This window comes from Schistocerca cancellata, chromosome 6, assembly GCF_023864275.1.
Source record: "Schistocerca cancellata isolate TAMUIC-IGC-003103 chromosome 6, iqSchCanc2.1, whole genome shotgun sequence".
Classification (NCBI taxonomy): Eukaryota; Metazoa; Arthropoda; class Insecta; order Orthoptera; family Acrididae; genus Schistocerca; species Schistocerca cancellata.
Genome location: NC_064631.1, coordinates 266,881,534 through 266,893,721, shown reverse-complemented (window position 1 = coordinate 266,893,721; position 12,188 = coordinate 266,881,534). Strand labels below are relative to the sequence as shown.

General features: G+C 42.1%; 1 protein-coding gene across 1 annotated transcript; it reads right to left on the bottom strand.

The window, feature by feature from the left end:
* Positions 1 to 2,336: 2,336 nt before the first annotated feature.
* On the bottom strand, positions 2,337 to 11,882 carry LOC126088281 (allergen Tha p 1-like). The gene is made up of 3 exons (XM_049906410.1): positions 11,796 to 11,882; positions 7,287 to 7,422; positions 2,337 to 2,533 (listed from the first exon to the last, which is right to left on the bottom strand). Exons 1-3 carry the CDS (start codon positions 11,853 to 11,855, stop codon positions 2,337 to 2,339), a joined length of 393 nt encoding a protein of 130 aa, XP_049762367.1. The 5' UTR covers positions 11,856 to 11,882.
* Positions 11,883 to 12,188: the final 306 nt, after the last annotated feature.

Here is a 12,188-nt window from a genome sequence, read left to right as displayed (position 1 = left end):
ACGCTCGCATTAATAAAGTATGACAATGACATACCCTTAACCCACACCGTGGCGTTATGACGAGTAGCAGGGAAGTAAATGACGCCGGGATGGATCAGCTCGGTGGGCTCTACGGACTGAGGCGTCCGTCGCAGCAACAATGCCAACATGCGCCGTGTGAGGAGCCAGCAGTCGGCAGCCGTACCGCAAATGAAACGGTGAGTGTCGGTGTCAACAGCGGCGCATCTGGGGCAGAGAGGATCCTCGCAAGATGGATCATTTGTAAACGTTGTCGGGTGGGGAATTCTTCCGTCGTTATGACATACCACAGCGCCCTGACCGTGGTGGGAAGGAAAGGGGAGTGTATGTTACTCCACACCCGTCTCCAGCCAACCGCCTGATGTCGGCGTTCGTTGAAAGTAGTGATAGAAGTCCTCGGTGCTAGGATCCCGCGCGGTCGGCAAGACATCCAACAGATACCTCATGTCGACCACATAGGTGCGAATGTGACACAGTGCTGGCGTGATATGTCCAACAGGAATCGGCGGACGGATGGATTGAGGCACCACCTAATGAATCAGTGTACCACGGAGGGTAGCCTCGTCCGAAGTACGTAGGCGATGCATCGTCCGCAGGAAGAGAGCGCGCGCCCTGTTGTGCACGTTTATCACTCCAATGCAGCCTGCGTGTGTGGGCAACGTTAGCGTGTCGTAACGGTTCTTGAACACCCTACCCCGGCTGACGAAATTATCGAAGGCCGCCTGGAACTTGACAGCGACCGTAGCAGCCATCGGGAGAACGTTTGTGTAATGATTAAGTTTCGGAGCGAGGTACACGTTGACAAAATGAACCCGCATGATCAAGTCAAGTGTTCGAAAGTTATGGAGGCGAACTTGCGTGTGGATCACATTAAGTAGTCTGCGATAAGTGTATGCTGCTGTAGGCTGCACGTTCCCATGGAAGGTCACTCCCAAACACTTCATCGCCGGGACTTTGGTAATGGGAACTGGCGTACTCGTTTGCAGACCTCTGACCACATCCATGTACTGCGACTTTCGCAGGTTGATGCGGCTCCCGGCCACCTCTCCGTACTGATGAAACCACGCGATCGCCGTACATGTATCTTCTGCGGAACTCGCCAAGAATACTACATCTTCCGTATAGGCTCAACATTTAAAATGTACATCGTGGAAGCGAATGCCCTCCAACCGATGTCGTAGACCATGAAGTGCGTTCTCGAGGGCGACAGCGAAGAGAAAGGCTGACAGGGGCATCCTTGTCGCACTGAGCGCTCTATAGTGAACGGTGGTGAGTGGTAGCCATTGTCGAGAACTGTGGAAGGGGCTCCGTGGATGAGACGGAGAACCACACCTGCCGATATTGAGGACAGTCCCGTCTTCGCTAAGACAGCGTGCAGGGAATGGTGGTCAACTCGGTCAAATGCGTGGTCCAGCCAACTGGGCTACACAAGCACGACTCACGCCGCGTCCTCACAGCTTTATTTCTGCCAGTACCTCGCCTCCTAACGTGAGGAAGGGGCGTGAGACGTGCTTGGGTAGCTCAGTTGGTAGAACACTTGCCCGCGAAAGGCAATGGTCCCTAGTTAGAGTCTGGGTCCGACACACAGTTTTAATCTGTCAGGAAGTTTCGTATCAGCGCACACTCCGCTGCAGAGTGAAAATCTTATTCTGCAAACATCCTCCAAGCTGTGGCTAAGCCATGTCTCCGCAATATCCATTCTTTCAGTAGTGTTAGATCTGCAAGGTTCGCAGGAGAGCTTCTGTAAAATTTGGTAAGTAGGAGACGAGGTACTGGCAGAAGTAAAGCTGTGAGGGCGGGCGTGATTCGTGCTTGGGCTGCTCAGCTGGTAGAGCACTTGCCCGCGAAAAGCAAAGGTCCCGAGTTGGAGTCTCGGTCCAGCACATAGGTTTAATCAGCCAGGAAGTTTCAGAGTGCCTGTTGATCGCATAAGAAATCACTGGTGTCTTCTTGAATTTGTTGAAAAATCTACGGCTGTGGCACTCCATGACTACCTTTCCAGTTACTTGATGTGTCCCCAAAATGAATATGTGGTACACCTTGTCATCAAAAAATTAAACAAAGCACTTATGGCTAGTCTCTTTCATGCTGAACGATTGACTTCTGCTTTTTGAGACCCATAAGTGCAAATGACGCTGATTTTAAAATGAAATGTTGCTTCATCACTGAGATGAAAGCAGATCGTTCCTGTATTCACAGAACAAACGAGTTTAGGAGTTCCAGGAATTCCCTGTTTGTGGGTAGGTCGAAATGGTCTTTTACATTATAGGGTAGGTGATAGATTTATTGAATATAAGAGTTACAAGGGATGATGAGGATTAGTGTTGGATGCTGTACTCGGCCCAGGACTTGGCGTACTTCTTCCTGTATTCTCCAGATGGGTCGTACTTGTCCAGCAGCTTCTTCATGAGGTCTGGGTGGCGGCGCGAAACCTCTCCGAAGAAAACTCCTATCTTCTTGTGCTGTGTCTCAGTGCACTTGGCGCAGTCTGTACGCACTATTTCGGGCAGCACCTCTGCAAAGGAAAATACTTTTAAAATCTTAGAATTGTGTTGTGCTTCGTGATGGCGGCCTGTTTAGAATGTGTAGATTGGGGTGAGCAGTGCGTAAATTGTTGACATAGTGGCTAGGGTCCTCAGGCGTCAAAACACAACTACTCCTTAATTTTTCTGGAAATATTACTGCGTCGTCTCTACAGTTCTGTCACATAATCACATTCCCAGATTTAAAACGTGTCGGTTGACATCAGGTCTGAAGTATCAAGGCTGTAGCCAACAACATAAGATGAATGACAGGTCCCAGGCTTTTTCAAACATAGCCATTTGGCTAATTGAGTATACTGCGGAAGAAACTACGCCATTAAAGGAAAACTTAGGTACCAACCAAGCTGCTACGTCTTCTTATGGGGAAACATCAAGTCAATAACATAATGGAATATTGATGAAGTAAATAGTGGACCATGTTTTAGAGGTTAACTTTGTTACGAGGACGTATGAATGTTTCAAAACAACATGATTACGGGCAGAATTTTAAGATGTACTACATTAAGTATTAAGTGAAGAAATTAGGTTGTTTTCATTACACATATATTTAGTAGATCCGTATCTACTTGGGGAATTAAAGGTTTCAATTTCTATCTTTTATTTCCTTTAAAAACGGGGAAAGAACTTATTGTGCATACACGATCATAAACCTAATTTCTTCAGGTATGCAAGTTTTGATATTTAACGTTAGTTTAACTTCATTACGTTGATTTATTAATAGTATACACGTGTATTAGTGGCTTTTGTGATCTGTAGTTAATTGAATATTATTGTTACTGCCTAGACAAATTTTGTTAAAAATATCGTAAACAACCATGAGCAAGAAGAGTTTGAGCTGCCATAGGAAATTCAGTTATGGGGTTCTGTGCATCTGTTGTGGCAGATGGTTGCATTCGGGTGAATATAGTGCCATGGGAACTGGGGAAGTAAATGGGTGTCTTCCATGGTATTGCAGATTATGTTCAAGGTATAGGAAAATAGCGGAACAGGAAGGTGGGAAGTGATAGCAAGGAACAGGGGCCACAGAAAGAGAACAGTATCAGACAGTTTCATCATTTGCACAAGCAACAGATTTGCCTTGCTACCTCAGTCAGCTAAGGAAGAGTCTTAAGTAGATGAAAGTGTATTCAGCACTCAAGAGACTTTCACTAGGAAACCAACTGTTGCAAAAAAAGTAGAAAGAAGGAGGAAAGTTCTGTTGTTAGGTAGTAGCCATGGTAAGCGTGTGGACCAGATTTTGCAGTAAAAATTAGGTGACAGGTACCACGTCACAAGTATTTTCAAGCCCAGTGCATGTCGTAGCCAAGTGATAGAGAATGTAGCATTATTGTGCAAAGATTTTACAAAGCAGGATCATGTTGTGGTAGTGGGTGGAGCGGGAAACAGTATTGATAGGGATCAGGGCAACAATATTAAGTGTGACGTAGTGAAAATAGCATCTGCAACGAACCATACAAATGTTGTCTTGGTTCCTGCTATCATACGGTATCACGGGCCCCAATTGAACAGCTCTGTCAGGAATGTCAATATGAAGCTAGATCAGCTGCTTCGGGCGGCTACTTTGTCAAGCATAGGTTTGGTTCCTGTTGATGGTATGGGTAGGTGGGACTTCACAAGACATGGCCTGCATCTCAGTAGGAAAGGAGAGGGTAAACTGGCTGGGATGATAGCAAAATCTTTAAGTGGGGGCACCCGAACTCATGGGATTACTTTTTTAGGCTAAGATCAATATACAATCATCCTAGGTTGATTGAAATCAAGCTTCATGAAAAGCTCAAACAGGCAGGTACTAGAGATGTGAAAAATCACAAGATTCTCATAACAGTACAGTGAAAAATAATGTTGGTATGTCACAAGATTCACATAAAAACACAGTAAAAAATAATATTAATATATGGCATCAGATATCAGGGATTTAAAAAACACAGTGGATGAGCTTCTTGTTTGTATAGAAGATTTAGAAACGGAAAGTGGAATAGATTTACTACGCCTGTCTGAACAGCATATCGTTACAGGTATGAAAATGGTAAATTTAGGTGAATATAAGCTTTCAGCACATGTAAGTAGAGATACTATGGAGAGAGGAGGAGATGCCGTATATGTTAAAATCAGTCATAGTGTGAAAAAGCTGGAAACTAAAGAATTTTCTGTAGAGCAACAACACAGAAGCATGTATATGTGAGCTTAAAGTAAATAAAGGCAATTTTATAATTGTAGCCATTTCCCCACTGGGAAATTTTCAATTATTTTTGAAAAACTTGGATTATTTGTTGTACTACCTGTCAGACAAAGGAAAGCAAATTATTGTTTGTGGTGATTTCAATGTAGATTTTCTGAAAGAGTCGGATAGAAAGCTCGAACTTGAAGTATTACTTGGTTCTTTTAATTTGACATCAGCTATTGATTTTCCTACTAGAGTGGTACAGGAAAGCAGCACACTGATAGATAACTTTCTCATACACCAAGGTAAATTTAATTAAATAAAAAATTTTCCTGTTAAGAATGGTCTGATCATGATTACAGCTAGTTACCATATATGATATAGCTCCATACAGTAATGCAAAACAGTCCTCCGAAGTAGTGTGTTCCATTAACGATTTAACCTATTTCATGATACCTTTGAGAGTATATTTGAAAACAGTTTCCTAAGAAAACAGTGAAATATAATTGTAAGAAACCATGTAAAAAATCCATGGCATAATAAAGGGATAAAAATATCTTGTAAACAGAATAGGGAATTGTATCTTATAGCTAGGACGAGTAATGATCTCAACACAATAAAAAGTTATAAAAGCTACTGATGTGTACAGGGAACATGATGCTAATTTAAAATTTAACCTATTTCATGATACTTTTGAGAGTATATTTGAAAACAGTTTCCTCAGAAAACAGTGAAATATAACTGTAAGAATCCATGTAAAAATGCCATGGCTTACTAAAGGGATAAAAATATCTTGTAAACAGAAAAGGGAACTGTATCTTATAGCTAGGAGGAGTAATGATCTCAAAACAATGAAAAACTATACAAAAACTATTGCACTGTATCAAGAAACGTTATTAAAAAGATCAGAAGTATGTGCATTATGTCTGAGATTAGCACATTTGGTAATAAAATTAAAACAATTTGGAATATTGTGAAAAGGGGGACACGACAACTGAGAGCACAGGAAGACTGTATTTCTATCAAACACAATGAAACGTTTGTTAACAGGGAATCAGAAGTAGAAAATATTTTAACAATCATTTTTAACTGTTGTAGAGAAAATAGGTCCCAGATATTCATTAGAAATTGCAAAGCAGGATATGGAAGAAGCAGTACCTACGCAATTTGATAAAATTGAAATTCAACCCACCTCTCCCACTGAAATTAGGAAAATACTAAATTCACTCAAAAGTTAAAGTTCATATGGAATTGATGGCATATCCAACAGAGTATTAAAAACCTGTTCCCAACAAATAAGTAGGATTCTCAGCACATATGTAGTAGCTCACTGAAACAGGGAATTTTTTCCGATAGAGTGTAATATGCTATTGTTAAACCATTGCATAAAAAGGGGATGGATCTGATACTAACAACTACCGCCCAATCACACTTCTGACATCTTTATTCAAAATTATTGAAAAAGAAATGTATTCAAGTGTAGCATTACATGTATTTGTAAAGATGAACTACTAACAAAATGTCAGTTTGGTTTTCAGAAAGGCTTTTCAAAGAAAATGCTATATATGCTTTCACTGATCAAATATTAAACGCAATGAATAACAGAACATCACAAACGCAAATACTAGTGTTGATATACGTTTATTTCTTTCCACAGCAACACATCACTCTGTTAGTTACGGACCAACTTCTTATTCCTTGTCATTAACTGTGCCGATTTTTATCGCCACCCCGCTATCTAGAAAATTCCGCTTTCTCTTCTTGCTAACCACGTAAAACAAATAATATCAGATTATTCACTAAGGAAGAAGATATAAAGGTGGCCTGGCGTTGCGTTAAAGGGTAAGGAAATACGCTGCACAGCTAATCAAATGTACATTCATAGGTAAAGTTGACTGGTACTGCAGTAAACAGGATTTTTCTAATTTTACCCTGGAGACCTATAAGCTCTATATATCTGGGAGAAGAATTAATTTCCTGTATGGAACCAGAGTATGGTCTCGGAGGTTGTTCACTGTGCATAATATAGTTATTGCAGTATCACGCACAGTAGACTGGAATTTCAGACTGACTTATACCTTTATCCCAACCCACATTTATATTTCCAAGCAGACTTGTTTAAATTCAGGGAACACTCATAATCCAGTCATCATTGCTCCATTGGGACCCCGTCACTGCCATCTGGAGCTACCCGATTACTGAATACAGACTCACTGTACTCATGGCACGGGTCTCATTTTGAGTGTGTGAACTTGTGGTGTGGGATTGGACTGGATTGCATTGTTTGGGGGAAGAGACCAAACAGCGAGGTCATCGGTCTCATCGGATTAGGGAAGGACGGGGAACGAAGTCGGCCGTGCCCTTTCAAAGGAACCATCCCGGCATTTGCCTGGACTATTTAGGAAAATCACAGAAAACCTAAATCTGGATGGCCGGATGCTGGATTGAACCGTCGTCCTCCCGAATGCGAGTCCAGTATGCTAACCGCTGCGCCACCACGCTCGGTGTGGTGTGGGCTATACCATCCTACTGGGTAGCGGAGTGTAGAATATGATGGGGCTCACCCTTGAGCGCCTTCCCGGCGGGTCTGCACGCTGAGTCTCCTTCTTCCAGCAGGCAGTGCATCGCATCCTGGACTCGAGTTTCATCCGACAGCAGCTCCTTCAGGTCCAGGCTGTCGAACGTGGCCGGGTACTTCTCCTGCAACACAGCACACCACTCGCTGTAACCAGAGGACACATTGCATGCACACTAATTCGTATTGCCGCATAAAAGTGGCGGTATCGCCCGTACCCTTCCAAAGGTACCATCCTGGCAATCGCTTTAAACTGTAACTCGGGAGCCTGTTAGCGAACCGGAGCCACCATCTTCACGAAAACGTTCTTAGCAGCTTACCAATGCTCCACCTCACTCAGTAAATATTTGAAGTCTTCCTTAATGAGTTGTTGAAGACATATATACCATAATTAGCATTGGTATGTGTGTATCCAATAAATGTTTGCTTAGTGTGTACTTAAATTACGTGATTAATTTTATATGTACAAAATATGAAACTGTCATTAAAGACCACGTCCCAAAAACTTTGTCACCTAACTTAGGTATAGCACGAGAAGAAGAAGAGGAAACTCAAAAACCGACAGCGGAAATTGATCGTTGATACTGTCACTTATATTTCAAACTAGAACTCTGTTGTTTTACATATACACATGCTGTGCTGGCACTTACTGTGACTCTGTTTTAAATATAAATAGAGACCCATGGCAAACAGTTACTAAATTTCAAGTTCCTCTTCTTCTTTTATTATTTACGGCGTATTTAGGAGGCTCTGCTCCTTCATCAGCTGTTGGTTCGCAGGTTTAGGTCTAGTTACATTGTTCTTGGAAAATCATCGATGTAGAAGTATGTAGGTTTTAAATTTATCGCTTTTTGTTCAGAGCCGGCCGCGGTGTCCGAGCGGTTCTAGGCGCTCCAGTCTGGAACCGCGCTGCTCCTATGGTCGCAGGTTCGAATCCTGCCTTGGGCATGATGATGTCCTTAGGTTTAAGTAGTTCTAAGTCTAGGGGACTGATGACCTTAGATGTTAAGTCCCATAGTGCTCAGAGCCATTTGAACCCTTTTTCTTGTTCAGAATTATTTTGGTGGATTCATAAGGCGAAATATTCCCTTAATATTCGTTGCCTACCTTTCTCGAGGGCGCTGCAATTTGACTAAATACATTCAGAATTTACAGACTTCACTAGAGATGTTACAAGCACCTAGCGTTTCCTCGTTAAGAGAGGTATTACATAGTTTTTCTATTTATGAAGATGTTAATTTTTTCCAGTGTTTTACGTTAAAGAGTAATGTGTTTGGTCTGATTTTCAAATATGTCATCCATTTAATTAAAAACACTAAAGCGTATGACAGATTTTCAATTCTGAATGATATTGGATAAAGTTACTCGGTTTGTAATTTAATACGTTTGCAAAAATAACATTTTCTACGAAAAGTGGATCTATAGTACATAAAACTAAATGGAATCTGTTGAATGTGATGTGCTTTGAGAGAAGAGGCAAGTTTCGCTAAGGTCCTTTTTACTTTTGTGTGTTCGTTGTCAATCGTTTTGTTCAGAATGATAGCCCACTGTCGTCTTTGGTTTCTGTGTACATCTGAGCTTTCCATAATCTTTTACTTTATGGTTTTTGATTGTGCATTCGGAATGGTCAGTCAGGTTTTTTAACCTGTTTCTGACATTTTACAGCAATTTTGCACTAAAGTTCACCATTTGTGGAAAATTTTAACTTAAAAGAGATTTTCAACTGCCATAGGCAAAAAGGCATCATGGATGAGCAGCTGCAGACCTCTATTTTACAAATGTAACTTATTAATAACGAATTAGAGACTCCCTTTTCATTTTGCCTTATCACAAATACATTTTATTTGTTTCTAAGTATTTATTAACTGTATAATGGGTATACAGCATAGCCATAAATAATAACCGTGGCCAGTGGGGTAGTCCATTATCTCTGTCTGTCGTACATGCCGATTTTTCTAAATGAATTTATTTCCCTAGACGACAAACATATTTTTCATCGTCGCCTTGAGTTGTGATTTACCTATTGGATGTATGGAAAAATTCAAAGTTACCTATTGCTACTATGACCTAATGTGCTTACTGTAATTGAAAATGTTAGTCGAGTTGCAATTATAGGTTATGTAGCCCTACTGACACTCCCTGATCTCTGCACGTTGTACCAGCCGGAAGAAAAATTCTGAATCCAAAACACAGTTTTAGACACATAGTGAATTCTATACAAGGACGTATCATAAATTCATGATTATTATTTCACGTCGTTCGATACATTTTTAAAGAGTTTTCTCTCATTTCCACAACCACCCTCATCCCAACGAGAACATTCATTTCACATACTGTCATTGTGGAGACTATAAAAGTGAGAAAGTTATGAACAGGTCCCTTGGTTGACGTTTAAAGTGAATAATTAGCTCTCAGTAGTGGCGACGGGATCATTTCGATACATTTCATAAGTGTTTGGTAGTATCCATACATTAGACATTCGCTGCCATTCTTAAGGTAAATGTGAGCTTCATGATAACAATGCCACCCCTCACGTTCCACGCATCTACCCATTAAAGGGGGCGGGAGGCGGGGGAGTGGAGTGGACAGTCGTGTTTGTGCTTCTCCACAATTCAGACACCGCACGGTTCGTGCAACCACAACACATACATATCCGTAGAGAGGCCAGACTAGCATAGGGTTCCGGAAGTAGTACAGCAACTTTTCCATGTAGTTGCAGGAGCAACAGTCTGAATGACTTACGCTGCCATCTTACATAAGCGCCGGCCGGGGTGGCCGAGCGATTTTAGGCGCTACAGTCTGGAACTGCGCGACCGCTACGGTCACAGGTTCGAATCCTGCCCCGGGCATGGATGTGTGTAACTTTCTTAGGTTAGTTAGGTTTAAGTAGTTCTAAGTTATAGGGGACTGATGACCTCAGAAGTTAAGCTCCATAGTGCTCAGAGCCATTTGAACCATTTTTTTCTTACATAAGCCAACAAGGAGTTGGTGTGTTGGTACTGTGATTGGCTGAAAAGGACGGGAGTTTACAGCTATTATATTTTCCGAGAACATGCCGTTTTAATCTAATGTTTATTGATGATGGTAGCCCCTTTGATAAAATATTGTGGAGGTCAAATAGTTCCCCACCAGGAATTCCGGATGAGGAGTACTGAACTGGTCGTTGTCATTAAGAAAAACAAATCCCTAGTTCTGTAGGTCGAAACATGGAGTATCACATATTTTAATCGCAGAGGCGACTGCAGGAGAGAAGACGAGAACAGCTACATCAGTCTTCGCATTGAATACCATAACAACAAATTATGTCTTAGCTTACGTCACTATTGTCGGTAACTACTCCTTACGGCGGAAGTGCAAGTATACATAATAGAACAACAAAACAAGTGCGTTCACAGGAATCTCAAAATCTACGTGCTACTGCACGTTCTCAAATCAGAATGCCTATCAGTGAATGTGAAAGATCCACATTTGGAAACATGGAAGCAAAAATCGAAGAAAAATCAAAGGACAAGTCTTTAATGACGGTGTAAAATTCAGGTCAACATAGAAATCTACCTGAATATGGAAGCAATTTTGGGTACCATGATGGAAACGACGCTGCCAGTTTCACTGACTGAATAAAAATAAGTTGTCTTAGGACATATTCAACTGCTGGGTGGTTATGATTAAAGTGAAACTATTCACGGTTCTGTGTGAGCTGTAATTATTGTATGACAACGAGATGTGGTAATTATGCTAGTGCATTAGTGTGTAGCCTATTTATGCTGAAAAAAAATAGTTTCGAATTTGCCCACAAGGTGCAACCCTAGCCCTGTAAAATATCTCGCCGACGTTTCCGGCGCTCACATTCAACAATTTGTGTAAGTCAACATTATTACTTTCTTATTGGTTTAACATTTTCTGCCCACATCCTGTTCCTAATCCATTACATATGGAAACATTTCTATACTTCTTGCATTCACAGTGCCAGATTTGAACCTGGTGGCAAAAATTGGAACTAATTTTTTTTCCAGCGTAAATCGGTTCCACTTTAAAGCAATAGGATATGTACCAAGTGCCGGTGCCGTATGATAATCACAGCCGACACTGGGCTTCGGTGAGAAGCTGCACTTCAATAATAACAATCTGGTAGGTTATGAAGAAGACAGCTGAAGTTAGGAATGCTTACAAACTTGAAGTCATATATTCCGTATTGAAACTACAGCAGTCTAACAAAGGGTAAAATGAGATATCTCTAAGATTTGGAGACCCACGCACAGAACATCATTGTAGGAGAATGGCAGCATGGGGCCATACCCACCAGGCTACTTATAATCTTACTAGAAAACAAAGGTCCTACAGTAGTTCCTTTGTGGTACGCCTGAAGTACGTTTGCTACCTGAAAGCATTGTGGACAACTGTGTATCAGGAATTGTGGGCGCTTATGGAAGACTGTGTCTAATTGAAGACTGTGCACTAGAAACGCGGCATGACCCTTGCGACGAGAAGTGATGCTTACCTCGGCGGCCGCGACGAGCGCCAAGGAGGCGCAGAGGAGCAGAGCTACGTGACGGTTCATGGTGGTGGTGTCGGTACTGTGAGCTACCTGTTGTCGACTGTGCCGCAGTGGCGGGTGGCACGGCTTATATGCCGGCCTGGAGTGGCCTGGAGTGGCGGCGTATCGCACTTGGGCTGTCGGAGGAGAGAGCGGGGGGCGCACACTTGATACCACAGCCTCACTGATTCACCGCAGGCCACGGCCGGTTACCACTTCCACCACCACGGCCGGTGTTCCACATTGATTACAAGCCACGACCTAGTCTCCACAAACACTCCCCACTGCCTCAACCAACTGCCAAAGACACATCTAGGTTCAGATATCAACATAAACCAGTCGTTTCCAGGACCTTCC